The 20,046-nt window shown below is 45.8% G+C and overlaps 1 protein-coding gene across 3 annotated transcripts in view; it reads left to right on the top strand.

Moving 5' to 3' along the window:
• col21a1 (collagen, type XXI, alpha 1) overlaps window positions 1-20,046 on the top strand; it is a 363,276-nt gene that overhangs the window by 53,272 nt on the left and 289,958 nt on the right. For all 3 annotated transcript variants that reach the window (XM_038800645.1, XM_038800643.1, XM_038800644.1), the window contains exon 2: window positions 17,185-17,326. In XM_038800645.1, the coding sequence (XP_038656573.1) occupies window positions 17,227-17,326 (100 nt within the window). In that variant the 5' untranslated portion in view covers window positions 17,185-17,226. The remainder of the gene's footprint in view (window positions 1-17,184; window positions 17,327-20,046) is intronic.

The following is a 20,046-nucleotide window of genomic DNA, read 5'->3' as shown; positions in this document are numbered from 1 at the left end:
GGCAAATGCTTTGGTGTCCGGCACAATTCCCATTTTTGGGCTCTCCCACTATTCTCCCAACATAGCGGGATCGGCCCCGGGCACAACGTGGCTGGAGAATCACCCCCATACTGTGTTGGTTGGAGTATATATGCCTCAGCAGAAGGCTCTGAGGAATATGATGAGAATCTTCGGATATGTTGTGTCTGTGTCCATCTGAAGTCACTAACAATGAGTTAAGTTATTGATGATTTACCAACATAATTAATATAGCATTACATTGAGCAGGATTAAATTTAGATTTTGAGAATAAAACAAGCATCTTGAACCATTTTGCCTACTTTTCCCTTACTGAGACACAAGGGAATATTGCTCATGGATTTCCTGGAAACTGTAAATTGGATGTTAAATGAACATGGGAGTCTTACAAAGGGGTTATTCTCTAGTTACAAAACTTCCTGTTAAGATTTTCTCCAAAAGAATTTCTGGATTTAATAATCTGAATTGGATGTTCCACATAATGAGAACCTATTTGTAGCTGGACTTCAGCCAGTAAATTTAGTCCTCAGGAAGTAGTTGCTGACTTGCCACACATTCTTTTTATCACAGAAATACTTTATAATTTGAATGTGTTTGTTTGGACAAATTCTAGATGACATCTGGACTCACATACACAATGCTTAGGACTAATATTTGACATTAACAATTGTCATTCTTAATTACTGGATGAATCATAAAATGTCAGAAACAGCTGATTAATTCCATGGTAAGAAATTATTGAAATAAATTTAACCATAATTTGTTTTTGTCTTATAGCCATATGGTTTTCTGTATCTATCTATAACAAAAAACATACGCTTTTATGTTAAAAGATGGATTTTCCTCTTCCCTTCTGTCAATCTGCATTTGGTGCAAGAAGGAGGAGAAATAGGCTTGATTATTCTGGCTCAGTGCCTTATATAAAATGTTTGAAACTTCCTCCATTGTTTTCTGTGGTTTGATTTATACCAGAAGTGTTGCAGCTATTGAAATAAGATATTAATAAGAGGCAAAATAATGGTGCTCAAGACTGCAATCAGATTTTTTTCACTAATGATCTTCATCCCAAAATACTGAAGGAAATGGCCCAAGAAATACTAGATCCATCAGTGGTCATTTTCCAAAATTCTTTGGACTCTGGAATAGTTCCTACAGATTGGAGAGTAGCTAAGTAAGCCCACTATTCAAAAAGGGAGTTAGAGAGAAAACAGGGAACTTTAGACCAATGAGGCTAATGTCGGTAGTAAGGAAGTGGCTAGAGTCCACGATCAAGAATTTCATAGCACGGCATTTGGAAAGCAGTGGTATAATCAGACAAAGTCAGCATGAATTCATGAAAGGGAATTAATTCCTTACAATCTACTGGAATTCTTTGAAGATGTAACTGGTAGAGTTGACCAGGGATAACCTGTGGATATGGTTTATTTAGACATTCAAAAGGCTTTCGACAAGGTCTCACATAGCAGATTACTATGTGAAGTTAAAGTGCATGGGATTGTTGATCATGTCTTGAGATGGATAGAAACCTAGTTAGCAGATGGGAAGTAAAGAATTGGAATAAATGGGTCTTTTTCCAATTGGTAGGCAGTGGGGTACCGTAGGGATCAGTATTAGGACCCTAACTGTTCACATTATGTATTATTATTGATTTGGATGATGGATTTTATATGGATTTTAGCTGCAAATTTGCAGATGATACAAAGTTGGGTGGGAGGCTGAGCTGTGAGGAGGATGCAGGGATGCTTCAGCGTACTTTGGACAGGCTGAGTAAGTGGGAACATATGCATGGCAGATGCGGTATAATGTGGATAAGTAAGATTATCCGCTTTGGTAGCAAAAATAGGAAGGCAGATTATTATTTGAATGGGTGTTTTATTGAGAGAGGTGGATGCTCAGCAAGACCTTGGTGTCTTCATGCATATGTCACTGAAAGTAAGTGCGCAGGTACAGCAGGCAATAAAGAAGGGAAATGGTATGTTGACCGTCATAGCGAAAGGATTTGAGTATAGGAATAGAGATGTTTTACTGCAATTTAATAGGCCATTGGTGAGCCACACCTGGGGTATTGTGTGTAGTTTTGGTGTCCTTATCACCAATGGACCACCAATGGATCGACTATTTCTCGGGCCGTTTCCTTCAGTACTCCGTGATGAAGATCATCAGTGAAAGAAATCTGTGTCCTTATCTGAGGAAGAGTGTATTTGCTTTGGAGGGAGAGCAGCAAAAGTTTACCAGGCTGATTCCTGGGATGGCGGGACTGCCATATGAGGAGAAACTAAGTCGGTTAGGATTATATTCACTTGAATTTAGAAGAGAAGAATCTCATAGAAACTTATAAAATTCTAACAGGGTTAGACAGGGTAGATTCCGAAAGATTGGGCGCAATTCTCCGCTCCCCACGCCGGGTGGGAGAATCGCGGGAGGGCCACCCGACTAATTTCACGACCCTTTGGTGCCCCCCGCGATTCTCCCACCCACCGCTCGGAAGAATCGCCGCTCACCATTTTTCACGGCGACCCGGATGGGCCGAGCGGCCTGCCGTTCACGACCGTTTCACGACGGCGGCAACCACACCTGGTCGCTGCCGTCATGAAATCGCTGTGAGATGCCCGTTTTGGGGGTTGTAGGGGGCCTGGTGGGGAATGAGCACCACGACTGTGCTCGGGAGGGGACAGGCCTGCGATCGGTGCCCACCGATCGTCAGGCCGGAGTCTCAATCGGACGCACTATTTCCCCTCCGCCGCCCCGTCAGATCAAGCGCCACATCTTGCGGGGCGACGGTGGGGAAGACGGCCACCGTGCATGCGCTGGTTTGAGCTGTCAGCCGATGTGACGTCAGCAGCGCATGTGCGGGTTGGAGCCGGCCAACCTGCGCATGTGCAGCTGACGTCACATAGGCACTGCCGTCACGTCATTCTCGGCGCGCCGCCTTGACGCAAGCGTCAAGGCCCGGCGGCCGAGAATAATGGAGTGCCGCTCCTAGCCCCCCGGGTTGGGGTGAATTCGGTGAGAGGAGCGGGCTCCGAGGCCGTCGTGAAACTCGGCCGAGTTCACGACGGCCTTCACGATTTTTCCTGGCAGCGGAGAATCATGCCCATTGTTTCTGATGGTGGTTCAAAACTAGGGATCAATAGTTTGAGGATAAGGACTTTTAGGAGATGAGGAGAAATTGATTGACTCAGAGAGTGGTGAATCTGTGGAATTCGCTACCACTGAAAGTAGTTATAATTATATAATATAATATAATCTTTATTGTCACAAGTAGGCTTACATTAACACGGCAGTGAAGTTACCGTGAAAAACCCCAAGTCGCCTCATTCCAGCGCCTGTTCGGGCACACAGAGGGAGAATTAAGAATGTCCAATTCACCTACAGCAGGTACTTCAGAACTTGTGAGAAGAAACCGGAGCACGCGGAGGAAACCCATGCAGACACGAGGAGAACGTGCAGACTCCACACAGCGACCCGAGCGGGAATCGAACCCGGGACCCCTGAGCCGCGGAGCAACAGTGCTGACCAATGTGCTACCGTGCACAGTTGAGGTCATAACGTTGTGTAATTTCCAGAAGGAATTTGATTTAGCTTTTGGGGCTAAAGGGATCAAGGGATATGGGGGAAAGGCAGGCTTAGAGTATTGAATTTCATGATCAGCCATGGTCATGATAAATGACAGAGCAATCTCAAAAGGCCGAATGATCTACTCCTGCTTCTAGTTTTTATGTATGTTTCCTGGTTACAGCTCAGGAGCAGGCTTTTCCCCTAAAAATCTAGTGACATTGTTTGCTGTGCTGGTATTTATGTATTAAGTTTCCTTAAAGGGGAAAGTTTGATACTATGAAGTTGGTTTTGTATTTTGACTTCTTGCTTTGAACCTTGTTTTGGAGCTTTAGCCCTGGCTTCCAAAGACCATTACACCTGCCAGAGGTTGCCCAAAATGTTCAAATTTTGTGTTGCAATATTTTCCACAGTTAATTTATAAATCAATAGATGGGCCACACCTCCCGTATTCTGTCTTCACCAGTTTCTCTGTTAGCAGAGTGCAAATGATAATATCCCAGTGTAACATCTACCAGGGAAGAGAAAGTATCTGCAGCTATGTTTTGGAACAAATCCTTAAGCTGCTCCAGTTCCAGGCTTCAATGTATATTAGTTGGGTACAAATAATATTCATGCCACTGTGCCAATGCAAACGCAAAGAGAAGAAAATTAACTCCTAATGCATTGTTCCCACGTTCAGTAGTTACTGACACAAGATATTGAAACAACTGGTGCAATTCAGCAGACAAATGTTAAAGCCTGCTTTTGGGCGCTTTTCGAAAGGTGTTTCTCAGCAGCTGCAGTGCCGGGAAACACTCTGCTATTCAATGGCACTTTGCCGATTTCTTAGGCCTCGGGGAATTACTTCCCACTAAGTGGGAAGTGGGACGGCGAATCGGGTGTTAGGGCAAAATCAGGATCCACACTGGGCCCAACCCAAACGCGACGTCGCATGTGGGAGGTCTCATTATAGGGAATGCTGGCGGGTCTCCCTATTACAGGGTCACTGGGAGGGTCTGCTAATTACAGGGCTCCTTTTGGGGCGTCCCCTTATTCCAGGGAAACCTGGGGGAGTCCCTCTATTACAAGGGTGCCGGTCAGTTACCCCATACTTGGGGGTGGGAGGGCACCAAGGTAATCCGGGAGGGGGGAGTGGGCGGGATGGCTCAGCTCTGCTTTGTGGAGTGGGGGAGGGGGGAGGCGGTGTCCGGCCATGGGACTCGCTAACGGACTGCCTGCTCAATATGGCTGCCCAGGGATCCCTCATATTTCACACCATGCATAATCTTGCACGGCGAGGAATACTGAATTGCTTGCCACTTTGACCTCCCAGTGGGATTGTAAACCGATTGCAATTCATCTCCCAAATGGAGAAACCTGTCTTCAGTTTATCATTCTTTTGTTCCTCATCAAAGTTCAATAGTAGGATATAGAATAACTTCCCTTTCAGATATTCCCAGCATTAAGCACTCCCAGCTCAATTAGAACAGAGTGAGACGTACAACACCAGGTTAAAGTCCAACAGGTTTGTTTCAAATCACTAGCTTTCGGAGCACTGCTCCTTCCTCAGGTGAATGAGGAATTATAGCAGAATCAGTTACAGAGCAATGATTTACTGTAATTTGTGTCAATCTCAGAATATTCCATGAGAGCATAGGAACAGGAGTAGACCATTTAGCCACTGGAGCTTACGCTGCCATTCAATAAGAAGAATGACCCATCTCCGAACTCCATATACCTGCCTTTGACCCATATATATCTTTGGTTAACAAAAATCTATAAACCTCAGATTTTAAATTAGCATTGCCTGAACATCACCCTCTCCCCGCGGGGACTGTACTCAGCTTGCACCTCCAGCGGGTTCTGTTCACTAGGTACACATCGTGGGAGACCTGTCGTGATCCACGTTAGTGTGCCCTCAGGCTGGGGTGAATGGACAGTCCAAAGTGGGGGGAGCATCTTAAACGTCTGATCTACATTGGTAATTAGATGTATTCGGGATCCCTGTTACACCATTGGCAGGGGGTGAGGGCAATCGAGCTGGAAGATCCTGTCGGTGTAAAAGCCGTTTTGGGACTCCCACTAGATTCACTGCCGCCTCCGCCATTCCTACCAAAAACGGGTGGAAAATCTCCCGTCGCTGAATGGACATAGCATTGAGAATAAAATAAATGACCTGAAAACACAGATAGAAATGAATAAATACGATGTGATAGCTGTTATGGAGACATGGCTGCAAGAAGACATGGATTGGGACCTGAATTTTGAAAGGTACAGGATTTTTAGGACGGGCAGAAAGTGGGGAAAAGGTGGCGGGTTGGCTCTAATAGTTAATGATGGATGACCCAAGTTCAGGAAACCAGAATGCAGAAATTCTGGTAGAGATGAAATTGGGTAGAGATGAAAAATGGTAAAGGCAAGAAGTCACTTGTGCGAGTTGTGTATAGGCTTCCGAACAGTAACCACATTTTAAGATGGAGAGAAAGGACAAAATGAATTGTTTGTCAGAAAGACAGGACGATAATCATGGGAGATTTTAGTTCACATTTAAATTTGAAAAGTCAGAAGGGTCCAGGTGGCCTAGATGAGAAGTTCATCGAGGTTTTGGGGGTTGGTTCTTAGAACAGCATGTTCTAGAGCCGAGCAGAGAGCAGGCTATATGAAACCTGGTATTGTGCAACAAGATGGGAGTAATTAATGATCTCATCGGAAAGGTGCCCTTCGGTAGCAGCAGCCATAATTTTACATTGATTGAATTTTACATTGAGGGAGAGAGGAATGGGTCTGAGATTATGTTTTAAAATGTAAATAAGGGCAACTAAGAGGGCATGAAAGTTGAGCTGGTTAAGTGAGTTGGCAAATTAGGTTAAGGGATAGGTCAGTAGAGATGCAGTGGCAAATATTTAAGGTGATATTTCAGAATGCACAGAATAGATACATTCCAACGAGTAAGAAAAATCCATGAGCAGACCCACCATCGCTGGTTAAGTAGAAAGGTTAAAAACAGTATCAAATTTAAAGAAAAAGCATATAAATGTGAAAAGACAGGTTAGCAGATTGGACAGGGGTCTGGTTTAGCACAGTGAGCTAAACAGCTTTGACAAAGAGTCATTGGACTAGAAACGTTAGCTCTTTTCTTTCCCTACCGATGCTGCCAGACCTGCTGAGATTTTCCAGCATTTTCTCTTTCCGGCTAAACAGCTGGCTTGTAATGCAGAACAATGCCATCAGTGCGGGTTCAATTCCCGTATCGGCCTCCCTGAACAGGTGCCGGAATGTGGCGACTAGGGGCTTTTCACAGTAACTTCATTGAAGCCTACTCGTGTCAATAAGCGATCATTATTATTATATTATTATAATATAACGAACAGCAAAGACGATTGAAATATCAATGAGGGAAAAATTAGAGCATGAGCGAAAGCTAGCCAGAGATATGAAATGAGATGGTAAGAACATAGAACATAGAACATAGAACACTACAGCGCAGTACGGGCCCTTCGGCCCTCGATGTTGCGCCGACCTGTGAAACCATCTGAAGCCTATCTGACCTACACTATTCCATTTTCATCCATATGTCTATCCAGTGACCACTTAAATACCCTTAAAGTTGGCGAGTCTACTACTATTGCAGGCAGGGCGTTCCACACCCCTACTACTCTCTGAGTAAAGAAACTGCCTCTGACATCTGTCCTATATCTCTCACCCCTCAATTTAAAGCTATGTCCCCTCGTGTTGGTCATCACCATCCGAGGAAAAAGACTCTCACTGTCCACCCTATCTAACCCTCTGACTATCTTATATGTCTCTATTAAGTCACCTCTCAGCCTTCTCCTCTCTAACGAAAACAACCTCAATTCCCTGAGCCTTTCCTCGTAAGACCTTCCCTCCATACCAGGCAACATCCTGGTAAATCTCCTCTGAACCCTTTCCAAAGCTTCCACATCCTTCCTATAATGTGGTGACCAGAACTGCACGCAGTACTCCAGGTGTGGCCGCACCAGAGTTATGTACAGCTGCAGCATGACCTTGTGGTTCCGAAACTCAATCCCCCTGCTTATAAAGGCTAGCACACCATATGCCTTCTTAACAGCCCTATTAACCTGGGTGGCAACTTTCAGGGATTTATGTACCTGGATGCCGAGATCTCTCTGTTCATCTACACTACCAAGAATCTTGCCATTAGCCCAGTACTCTGCATTCCTGTTACTCCTTCCAAAGTGAACCACCTCACACTTTTCCGCATTAAACTCCATCTGCCACCTCTCAGCCCAGCTCTGCAGCTTATCTATGTCCCTCTGTATCCTATAACATCCTTCAGCACTATCCACAACTCCACCGACCTTCGTGTCATCTGCAAATTTACTAACCCATCCTTCTACACCCTCTTCCAGGTCATTTATAAAAATTACAAACAGCAGTGGCCCCAAAACAGATCCTTGCGGTACACCACTAGTAACTGAACTCCAGGATGAACATTTGCCATCAACCACCACCCTCTGTCTTCTTTCAGCTAGCCAATTACTGATCCAAACCGCTAAATCACCTTCAATTCCATACTTCCTTATTTTCTGCAATAGCCTACCGTGGGGAACCTTATCAAACGCCTTACTGAAATCCATGTACACCACATCAACAGCTTTACCCTGATCCACCTGTTTGGTCACCTTCTCAAAAAACTCAATAAGGTTTGTGAGACATGACCTACCCTTCACAAAACCGTGTTGAGTATCGCTAATCAACTTGTTCTTTTCAAGATGATTATAAACCCTATCTCTTATAACCTTTTCCAACATTTTACCCACAATCGAAGTAAGGCTCACAGGTCTATAATTACCAGGGTTGTCTCTACTCCCCTTCTTGAACAAGGGGACAACATTTGCTATCCTCCAGTCTTCCGGCACTATTCCTGTCGACAAAGACGACATAAAGATCAAGGACAAAGGCTCAGCAATCTCCTCCCTGGCTTCCCAGAGAATCCTAGGATAAATCCCATCTGGCCCAGGGGACTTGTCTATTTTGACATTTTCTAAAATTGCTAACACCTCCTCCTTTTGAACCTCAATTCCATCTAGCCTGGTCGACTGAACCTGAGTGTTCTCCTCGTCAACATTGTCTTTCTCCAGTGTAAACACTGACGAAAAATATCCATTTAATGCTTCCCCTATCTCCTCTGATTCCACACACAACTTTCCACTACTATCCTTGATTGGCCCTAATCTTACTCGAGTCATTCTTTTGTTCCTGATATACCTATAGAAAGCCTTAGGGTTTTCCTTGATCCTATCCGCCAACGACTTTTCGTGTCCTCTCCTCGCTCTTCTTAACTCTCCCTTTAGGTCCTTCCTGGCTAAGAGTTTTTATAAATATTTTAAAAAGAGACAAGTTAACAAAATGTGCTTTTATTCCATAGAAAGTTAATCTGGAGATTATGAGGAAAAACAAGGAAACTGCAGACCAATTGAACAGGTTTTTTGCATCAGTCTTCATTATAGAGGATACAAGTAACATCCCAGAAGCAGTTATATATCAGGAAATGGAAGGGAGGGAGGAACTCTGGAAAATTACAATCACCAGAGAAATGATACTGAGCAAATTGTTGGACATGTGGGCTGACAAGAGCCTAGTTCCTGGTGGACTTCATCCTCGGGACATAAAAGGATATTGTTGATGTATTGGTTTTAATTTTCCAAAACTCCCTGGATTTGGGAAAGTACAATTATATTGGAAGGTAGCAAATGTAACTCCATTATTCAAAAAGGGAGGAAGACAGAAAGCAGGAAACTACAGACCAGTTAGCTTCACATCTGTCATAGGGAAAATGTTAATAATAATAATCTGTATTGTCACAAGTAGGCTTACATTAACACTGCAATGACGTTACTGTGAAAAGCCCCCAATCGCCACATTCTGGCACCTGTTCAGGTACACAGGGAGAATTCAGAATGTCTAAATTACCTAATAGCACATCTTCCGGGACTTGTGGGAAGAAACCGAAGCATCCAGAGGAAACCCACATCACCTTTCATGTAGCACTTTATTGAATGCCTTCTGGAAATTGAAGTACATACATCCATCAGTTCGCTTTTATCCTTAGCAGACACGGGGAGAACGTGCAGATTCCGCACAGACAGAGATCCAAGCCAGGAATTGAACTTGGGGCCCTGGCCCTGTGAAGCCATAGTGCTAACCCCTATGCTACCATGCTGCCGGTATTGGAAGCTATTATTAAAGAAGTTACAGCAGAGCACTTGGATAAGCTCAAGATAATCAGGCAGAGTTTTGTGCAAGGGAAACCAAAGTCAATCAACCCATTGGAGGAGGTAACCTATGCTAAGGATAAAAGGGAACTGATGGATGTATGTACTTCAATTTCCAGAAGGCATTCGATAAAGTGCTACATGAAAGGTGATGTGGAAAATAAAAGCTCATGTGAGAGAGTAATATGTCAGCATGGATAAAAGATTGGCTGGTTAACAGGAAACAGAGAGTAAGCATAAATGAGATTTTTTTCAGGTTGGCAAGACATAACAAGTGGTGCACCACAGGCATCAGTGCTGGGACGTCATCTATTTACAATTTATATAAATAACTTGGATGACGAGATTGAAGGGATTGTTGCCAAATTTGCTGATGACGCAAAGATAGGTTACAAAGTAAGTTGTGAAGATGACATAAGGAAGCCACAAAAAGATACTGGGCAGGATTTTCTGTGCAACCTGCCACAAAGCAGCCTACCATTGCTGCCAACAGGGTTTCCCATTGAATGCACCCCTCGCCACCAGGAAACCCCTGACTGGGAGTGCGTTGTCCCGGCCAGGGAGTGCATTGTCCCAGCCATAGATAGATTATGTTACTGGACAAAGATCTGGCAAATGGAATATAATGTGGGAAAATGTGAAATTGTCCATTTTGGTAGGAAGTATGAAAAATAATTATATTATCTGTTTTAACCCCCACGTGGACCACAGGGAAGCCATTGTTGATGTCCCCGTAGGACTCATGGAATAGGAGCTTTCCAAATAGGGGGCAGAGGCCACCCATCTGGAGCTCGTTACAGTCTATACATAAAAGCCAGCCCAAAGCAGGGCCTGGTGTGATTTGTTCTCTCAACAAGGACTGGGGTGGGAGAGAATTACTGGTGAACAGAATATTGTAAATAGTGAAATATATGTTTGTTCTCTACTGCTGGTGTCCTCAAGTTACTAAATTATCTAAATGAGAGATTGTAGAGCTCTGAGTTGCAGAGGGATCTGGGTGTCCTAGTGCATGAATCACAAAAAAGTAGTATGCAGGTGCAGCAAGTAATTAGAAAAGCTAATAGAACATTATAATTTATTGTGAGGGGAATTGAATACAAAAATAGGGAGGTTATGCTTCAAACAGGTTATACAGGGGACTAGTGAAACGCATTTGGAGGACTGTGTACAGTACTGGTCACTTTTTATTAAGGAATTATGTAATTACATTGGAAACAGATCAGAAAATGTTTACCAGGCTAATACCTGGAATGGGTATAATAATAATCTTTATTGTCACAAGTAGGCTTACATTAACACTGCAATGAAGTTACTGTGAAAAGCACCCAGTCGCCACATTCCGACACCTGTTCAGGTACACAGAGGGAGAATTCAGATTGTCCAAATTACCTAACAGCATGTCTTTCTGGACTTGTGGGAGGAAAACAGAGCACCTGGAGGAACCCACGCAGATATGGGGAGAACGTGCAGACTCCACACAGTGACCCAAGCCAGACCTGGGACCGTAGAGCTGTGAAGCAACAGTGCTACTATGCTGCCCGTGCCTCATGAGGAAAGGTTGGACAGGCCAGGCTTGTATCCGCTGGAGTTTAGAATAACAGGTGACTTGATTGAAATAGATATGATCCTAAGGAATCTTGATAGGGTGGATGTGGAAAGGATATTTCCTCTTGTGGGAGAACCTGGAACAAGGGATCACTGTTTAAAATAAGGGGTTGCCTAATTAAAACTGAGATGAAGTTAAATTATTTCACTAGGAGGGGTCATGAGTCTTTGGAACCCTCTTCCTGAAAAGGTTGTCTTTGAATATTTGAAAGCAGAGTCTTTGAATATTTATTAGGCAGAGTTAGACAGATTATTAGTACACAAAGGACAATAGCTTTTCGGGGGTAGTCTAGATGCAGATTTGAGGTTACTGAGAACAGCCATGATCCTACTAAATGGCGGAGAAGCCTTGAGGGCTAAATGGCCTCCTCCTCCTTGTTCATATATCCTTTCAAAAGTGCGGTGTCCAGAACTGCTCACAGTACTCCAAGTGTTATTCTAACTAGGGCTTTGTTAAAACTGAAGCATGTCTTCTTCCCCCTGGGAATAAAGCCCAAAATTCCATTAGCACTTTTGATTATTCCTGTATCTGTTCATGGTATTTTAATAATATATTTATCTGGACCCCCAAATCTCTTTGGACTCCATTGTTTGTAGCTTTTCTCAATTTAGTCCCAGTAGGGAGTGGGTAGGCGTATCCCTCTTTCATGCCTGATCGAGGAACCCTGCATTGGAAAGGAGAGCCACCTCCCACTGCCCTTGCTGCTGTTTATCCCACATCATCCTCTGCCATGACCCAACCCCACAAAACCCCTCCCGTCATTACTTATCTCTGGTCTGGGCTTCTGGTGAGTGTCATTCCAGCAGTGCTCACCACCTCCCTACTGGGACTGCGACACTGTTAAAGAAAACAGCTGGTGGCCTGTTATTTCTTGTAACGTGTGTCATTTGGTAGGTCTCATGTAGGGGTTCTGAGTCTTGTATAGCTTGACAGTAAGTGTTTATTAACTATTTGTAACTATATCCATATAATATAGTACTGGGTCTAAGCTAGGAATGGTATCTATATTTGCCTCGATACACGGCTCTGTCCAGTACAAGCCTTCCTTCTAGACTTGGGATATGTGTTCCTTCACATTAACCCTTTCTTTGCCTGACCCTTTTAAAATATGGTTGACTAGCAACTCTCAGCTGGCAGGATTTCCAACCCTCAGGATCCTGGTCCTGGGGAAGGCCAGCCAGTGGTCTCTCAACTGCCTGATTGATTTGTAGTTTGGCAGGCTTTCCCCCATAGGATGCAATATAGGTCCCGCACAGCTGACAAGTGAGACCCCCATTTTCTCCACAAGATCCTACGCATTGAGTCTATGTCAGTTCCCAGAAGTGTAATCCGGTCAGTCCTGTTGTCTGTAAAATGAGATATTTTGAGCAGTTTATTATTTAAATGTTTACTCAGGTACCTTATTTACAAGATGACAAACACAAGTTTACAATTCAACCCAAATTTATTTTAAAACACAATAAAACAGTTCTGCCTTAAATTACCTCAACTACAGTATGCCTTAAGATTCTTAATAGTATCCATGCTAATGAACCGGATCGAGCTACGGGTCCAATCCTCTTGAGTCTCGGTCATCTCAGAGCCTTCGCCTGCAAAGATGGGTCTCGCACACATTTTGTCTGCTTCTGTCTTCTGATCCGCCGTTGAGTTGTTGCTAATTGTGCTTTTACTTAATTTGCTCTGTTTAATCACCTTGCTCTAGAGTTGCCAGGTATCTTTATGATACCACCACGAGGTTCAAAGCCAAGTGTTGATCAATAACTCAATACACCAGTTAGTAAGTTTCAAATCAAAACACATTTATTATATACAGTCAATCATTACTCATGCATAAAACTCTACTTACTAGACTATCTCTAACACTAAAAGGCCTATACTTAGCTTTGGAAATGGCCCACCAGGTCAGGGGAACAATGGCCTTTCGTTCGATTCTGAGTTTGCAGGCTTCAAGCTGGTATGGACTAGTAGCTAGGAGCGCCTATCTCGTAGCGTGCGTTGACTGGAGACTTACTTGGTTGGTGCAGCGCTAGGCAGGTCTCTCGTTGTTGAGAGTCACGGTCAAGAGTTGTTTCGAGCTGCTGAGAGACCCTGCCAAGAAGGACGAATTGAACTTGGGGACTCTGTTTTATAGTCCCCAGGGGTTTCGCACCCTTGTGGTTGGACCCCGGACCTGGTCCTAATCAATTGGACCATGTCCCAATCGTTTGAATCGATTTCTCCAATACTGGAGCTGTTCCCTGATTGCTGGGCGGTTCCTATGTGTCCGTTGGCCTTCCTTTGTCTCAGCTCCCGCTGGCGCCGGGGAGTCTGGTTTGGTCCCGATCGTTTCAATGTATCTAATTGTTCCTGGGGATCGCTCATTAATATGTAGATGGTTGCTGGTTTCGGTTCTGTCTGGGTTTTTGCAAGTCTTAATACACAGGAAACCTTGCACCTGCTTGTTTCCCTGTGCCTGACCATTTTTCCCTGTATTCTTTGCGGGCATCCATTTTGGAATCGGGAAGTGGCCACCCCAGGTGGCTACCGAGACATCTCCGGTGCCTCTGTGTCATGTCTTCCCTGGGGAGGGTCGGTGGATGCATCTTCCTTAAATCCCTCTTCGCGCCCTTCCATAAACTTCCCTGGCCCTCAGCCAATGAGGTCTCGGGGCAGGGGTCACAACACCAATGGAGTCGCTGATTGCAACTCAGCAGGACACCAGGAACCTACTCCTAGGGCTCCATCCTCGGGTGCATTGTCTGCACATAAACTTATCCATATATGGTACCGGCGGGAAATCTAGGTGCCAGATAGTCTGGCTTCATTGGGGAAATCCGTACCAATCAATCCATTTGAATGGGGCTGATTATGTTCCGATGTCTTGTCTACAGCGCAGGCCCAGACTTGCCACGGTTGTCTGTCTCTGTATTCAAACTTGGCTGTTCGAATTACCATCAGGTCTGTCTGTGGTTATGACTATGGTTTAATTTAAACTGTCCAATTCTTAATTTAAAGTGTCAAATTCTGTATCAGGCCTAAAGTTCAGGCCATTGGCCATTTTACTACAGCCCCTCCTCTTGATGCAGTGAGTGACAGCGAGCCAGATCACACAACACTAACCAAGTTCACAGATGGGCAAATATCAGAATCTGAGGCAAACAATCCTAATCCCTAACCCAACCGATATACATTCCACAGACATCAAAAGCAAAATACAAAATTAAACTGCTCATGTACAAATATAAGTCATCTTTAAATATTATGGATACCCATAACAGCCGCAACTATAGCTGCTGTCTGTCATTCTACCAAGCACTTCCAGGACGGAGCCCTGCACTTGGTCCTCTGCTGAAGGTCATTTTAACTCCTTTTGACTGAGAGCAGCCTCTAGCTTCACAGCTGAAGGCTATTGCTAATGAGGAATTGGCCGTGTTCATTGTGAGAGCACTTCACAGCTGCAGATGTGTTTGCTGCTTTCTCCCAGGATTTGGGATTTGGTTCCGTTCCGGTGAAATTGGGCTGTGTGGGAGGGCCTGCATAGCTGCAGCTCCTGGACAGAGAATGACACTGAAACGTGAAAGAAGTAACAAATTGTTGGACAGACTATCCCTATGACAAAATTCTGGACACATTAACACATTCTCAGGCTTATCCTCTGTTTCTGTTGAGGAATCTGTGAGGGGTGATACCACGTGTTTTTTTTTTGTGTGAAAATGAGCTGATGTAGCTTTGTATTGGTACCAATGTGGAATGGTGACGTTTAATGGTTAGTCTGATATGTGGAATGTTACAAAGTTCATTTTCAAATCTTTGTTTCTGTTGACCATTTAATGAACAAAATATTGTCAAGTGGCTTCTCGTGGGTACACGTGCCACGTCTCAGATGATGATTATTGCATCACATTGCACTCAAACTTTGAGGACTGAGCAGTTTGTCTGAACTCGCGAAGCATCAGCACCATAGAGGCAGCAGCCAACAATCAAGAGCTTGGCTTCAGCACAGGGGATATCCTCGCGACCATATGGTAAGTGTGTGAATCAGGAGAGGGCACCTGAGCACGATCTACCTAATGCTCCCAGCAAGGGTCTGGGGTCCAGGGGTTCCTGCAGTGGCTGGGCTGAGTGTGCAGAGCGAGGTTTTCCAGCCCAACTGGCTTGGGTGGCTGGCACTCTGAGAGAAGTCGGGAGACGTAAGGGTGGGGGAGGCTTGGAGGAATTAAAGGATCCCAGGGTGGGAGCCCTAACTGATTGTCATTCTCTCGCCTCCAATTCCTTACAGAATAACAATATGGCTGGTTATGTTTGTCCAGCAGAGGCTGTCCTTGGGATGCTGGTGGACCTAGACAGCCAGACGCTGGAGAAGGCGCAGCAGAGTCAACACAAGCTGTAGGTGGTACCCCATGTGCAGGGGGCCACCCATCAGGCTCCGCGGAGGAAACCAAAGGGGGACGCCAGCAACGGTCCAAGGTGTACAGGTGTTGGTCTTTCGAGGACATGACAGACAGCATGTGCGACAGGAGACTCCGTCCCAATAAAGAAATAGTGCGACCCCCTGTGCGACGTCCTCGTGGACTACCCTGTTCCACACTCCGAGTCCGTGTAACATCTCCCCAGGGTGATGGGTCTGTGTCGACACAGTTAACGGGTCAACATACAAGGCAGGAGAGTAATGATAATTTGCTGTGAGGTTAGCTCTGGTGATCCTCAGATTATGATTAAGTCTGACTCCTGTCCTTCTGCTAACAGCTCGCTCACATCCATCTTCTGAATGGGATCTGCATCGGGGGTGTTTGATCTTGGATGATGTGCCGGGGGAGATGGAATGGGGAGCTGAAGGCAACAGGAATGGACTTGCAGGCAGGCCCATAATACCCATAATCCTATCAATGCTGTCCACCGGATCCGTGACATACAACAACAGGTCATCTGCATATAGGGAGACCCGGTGTTCCACCCCCCCCCCCCCCCCCCCCCCCCCCAACAAAGTCCTAAGCATAATCGCCAAAGACTATTACTTGCTAAAAACGTGTTCACGAACTGAACCTTGGTCCTTAGTGCATACTTCAAGGACTGGGCAAAACTTTTGGCTAAAGCATTTGTGGATGGGTGGTAAGGTGCTAACTTTATCTGTTGAACTCCACACATCTTTAAGTAGTCTCCAAACTCTTGGGCTGTAATCTGTAGCCTAGTGTCAGTTTGATTTTCTGAAACTCACATGCTTCACCGCATAGAATCTTCCATCTTTACACTGGCTGGCACTTCTTTGATGTTACGAATTCTGTTGGGCCCCTGCCTTACATATGAATGAGTTCTGATCTTTCAAGGCATTGGTGTTGGGATAAACCTGAAGGGACAGCTGTTTGACTCTTTTCACCTGGATGGCACCCTATGCATTTTGGTGTTGAATTGTAATTTTTTAAAATTACCATTTATAAAGTATGATGGACCTTCTATCGAAGATAACTGACTCATTATTTATCAAGTGTGGCTTAGTGATTGATAGTACAATTGAAATTAATAAAAGATCTGAGTTGCATTATTTAGAAGTATTAGTTTATATTTTCTTCATCAAGACATTTCTCCTTGCAAGTTCAATAAAACCGACTAGTTGTGTGAATCAAGAGTTCATTCCTTGTGCTTTTAAAACATTTTTCCAGTAAATATATTACTCAAAAACGTGGAGGAATTTGAAAGATCATGAAACGTAATTTGGTTAAATAGAAACATTTATGACGTTACTTTCTGTGAATATGAGATGATCAATAATTGTCATTTTTATCATTTCAGTTTTGATGTGTAATTGAGCCACCATTTCCAAAAGCATATGACATGGACCTGAATGTAAAAGCCATAAAACTTGTCCTGCACAGTTTTCTGTTGCTACTTCTCCAGGAATTCAGTGCAGCTGTGGAGGATGATGTAAGATCAAGTAAGGAACTCATACTTCCCTTTAAGTTTTACCTTTTTTGTGGAATTTGGCTTGTCAAGTTGATGACTTACATTGTTAAGAAATGAGACCTTTTTTCTACTTTGTGTTTGGGAACAACATTGGTCATAGAAAGTCCAGATGAGACTCAATGTAGACCTCACTTTAATTACCATGTGCTGGAAGAGATGGAGGGAATATTTTTCACAGCGCAGGAGTCCATTCAGCTCATCGTGTCTGCAACAGCTCTCCAAACGAGCATTATGATTTTGTGCCATTCCCCTGTCTTTTCCCCACCCCAAACATTGGATGGGATCCTCCAATAATAGGGCTATGTTCCATTCCAGCATCAAAACACGGGCGATTCTCCTACCTGAAGGGTGTGGTAAACCACTGTTACCACTGGTAGGATCTGTACTACAGGTACGTCGGCAGTCCCTGCCGGCTGGCTCCGCCCAGTAGGCGGAGTATAAATGTATGTGTCCTCCATGCTGCAGCCATTTCGCCAGCTGCTGTGGGAGGCCACACATCTTAGAGCAATAAAGCCTTAGTTGCATCCAACTCTTGTCTTTGTGCAATTGATCGTGCATCAATTTATTGCTCTAAGATTTTCAAAAGGTGGACCTCCGTATGCAGCTGGATCCGCAATCACCGACGCCAAAAGGTACTTTCAGCACTGGCTAGCTTGTTTCGAGGCGTACATCAACTCGGCTCCAAGCCTTGTCTCGGAGGCTCAGAAAATACAGATACTGTACTCAAGGTTGCGCTCCAACGTCTTTCCGCTGATTCAGGACGCGCCTAACTACACCGAAGCCATGATGCTTCTCAAAGAAAATTACGCTCAGAACACGAACACGATCTTCGACAGGCACGTATTCGCCACGCGCTTTCAACTCCCTGGTGAGTCCATAGAAGATTTATGGCGGGCCCTAATCCCATTAAACCAGGACTGTGACTATCAGGCCGTTACGGCTACGGAATATTCAAACCTCCTGATGCGGGACGCTTTTGTTACGGGGATTGGGTCGGACCTCATACGCCAGCGACTTTTAGAAGGGGACATGCTCGATCTCGCAGAGACAAAGAAGCTAGCGCTCTCTATGACAGTCGCCGCGAGCAGCATTCAGGCCTACATCTCCAGCTGCATGGACCACCCCTCCTACGCATCGTGGAACCCACAAACGGCCGCCCCAGCGGGGGCCTTACCCAGCCAATCCACCTGTGCCAAGCACAAGCCAGCGAACCCCGGGGATCCCCAATGATACTTTTGCGGCCAGCAGAAACACCCCCGCCAACGCTGCCCAGCCCGCGCTGCCCTTTGTAAGACTTGCAGTAAGAAGGGGCACTTTGCCGCGGTGTGCAGTTGCTGCTATCGCCCCCACCCCCCTCGTTTACGGACAATGGGCGCCGCCATCTTCCCCTCTGCGCAACACGTGCAGCCCGTGGGCGCCGCCATCTTGTTCTCCCCAAGATCTTCAGTCGCCACCATCTTGTCTAGTCTCCCCCATGGCACATGGGCACCTCCAGCGTTCCAGGACCTGTGCCCCCCGGGCTCCCCATCATCCGACCCCAGCGACGACCGACCACGACTCACCTCAGTGACCACCAACCAGTCTCGTCCGCACAACCTGGCCACCGCATCGACCAGCGTGAAAATCAACGGACACGTGACCTCTTGCCTGCTGGACTCCGGGAGCACCAAAAGCTTCATCCACCCGGATACGGTAAGGTGCTGCTCCCTCGCGGTACACCCTACCAACCAAAGAATCTCCCTGGCCTCCGGATCCCATTCCGTGGCGATCCGGGGGTACTCTACGGTCACACTCACAGTCCAGGGTGTAGAATTCAGCGGCTTCCGCCTCCACGTCCTCCCTAACCTCTGCGCTGCCCTGCTACTCGGCCTGGACTTCCAGTGCAACCTCCAGAGCCTAACCCTGAAATTCGGCGGGCCCCTACCACCCCTTACTGTGTGCGGCCTCGCGACCCTAAAGGTCGATCCGCCTTCCCTCTTCGCAAATCTAACCCCTGATTGCAAACCCGGGAGCAGACGGTACTGCACCCAGGACAAGACCTTCATCAGGTCCGATGTCCAGCGGCTGCTTCGGGACGGCATCATCGAGTCCAGCAACAGCCCCTGGAGAGCCAAGTGGTAGTAGTTAAAACTGGGGAGAAACACAGAATGGTCGTGGACTACAGCTAGACCATCAATCGGTACACGCAGCTCGACGCAGCATTCTCGGATATGTGATCCAGAACAGAGTTCTGGGGCCCGATCCCGACCGCAAGTGCCTCCTCATGGAGCTCCCCCTCCCCCACTGCCCCAAGGCCCTCAAATGCTGCCTGGGATTCTTTTCATACTATGCCCAGTGGGTCCCAAACTATGCGGACAAGGCCCGCCCACTCATACAGTCCACCCATTTTCCCCTGGCAGCTGAGGCACAACAGACCTTCGCCTTTATCAGAGCTGATATTGCCAAGGCCGGGATGCACGCAGTAGATGAGACACTGCCCTTTCAAGTAGAGAGCAACGCGTCAGACGTCACCCTAGCCGCCACCCTCAATCAGGCATGCAAACCCGTGGCATTCTTATCCCGCACTCTTCATGTCTCAGAAATTCGGCACTCATCTGCCGAAAAAGAGGCCCAAGTTATCGTTGAAGCTGAGTGACATTGGAGGCATTACCTGGCCGGCTGGAGATTCACTCTCCTCACTGACCAACGGTC

The sequence above is a fragment of the Scyliorhinus canicula genome, chromosome 6 (genome assembly GCF_902713615.1).
Source record: "Scyliorhinus canicula chromosome 6, sScyCan1.1, whole genome shotgun sequence".
Classification (NCBI taxonomy): Eukaryota; Metazoa; Chordata; class Chondrichthyes; order Carcharhiniformes; family Scyliorhinidae; genus Scyliorhinus; species Scyliorhinus canicula.
This window is presented reverse-complemented; position numbering and strand designations above follow the sequence as displayed.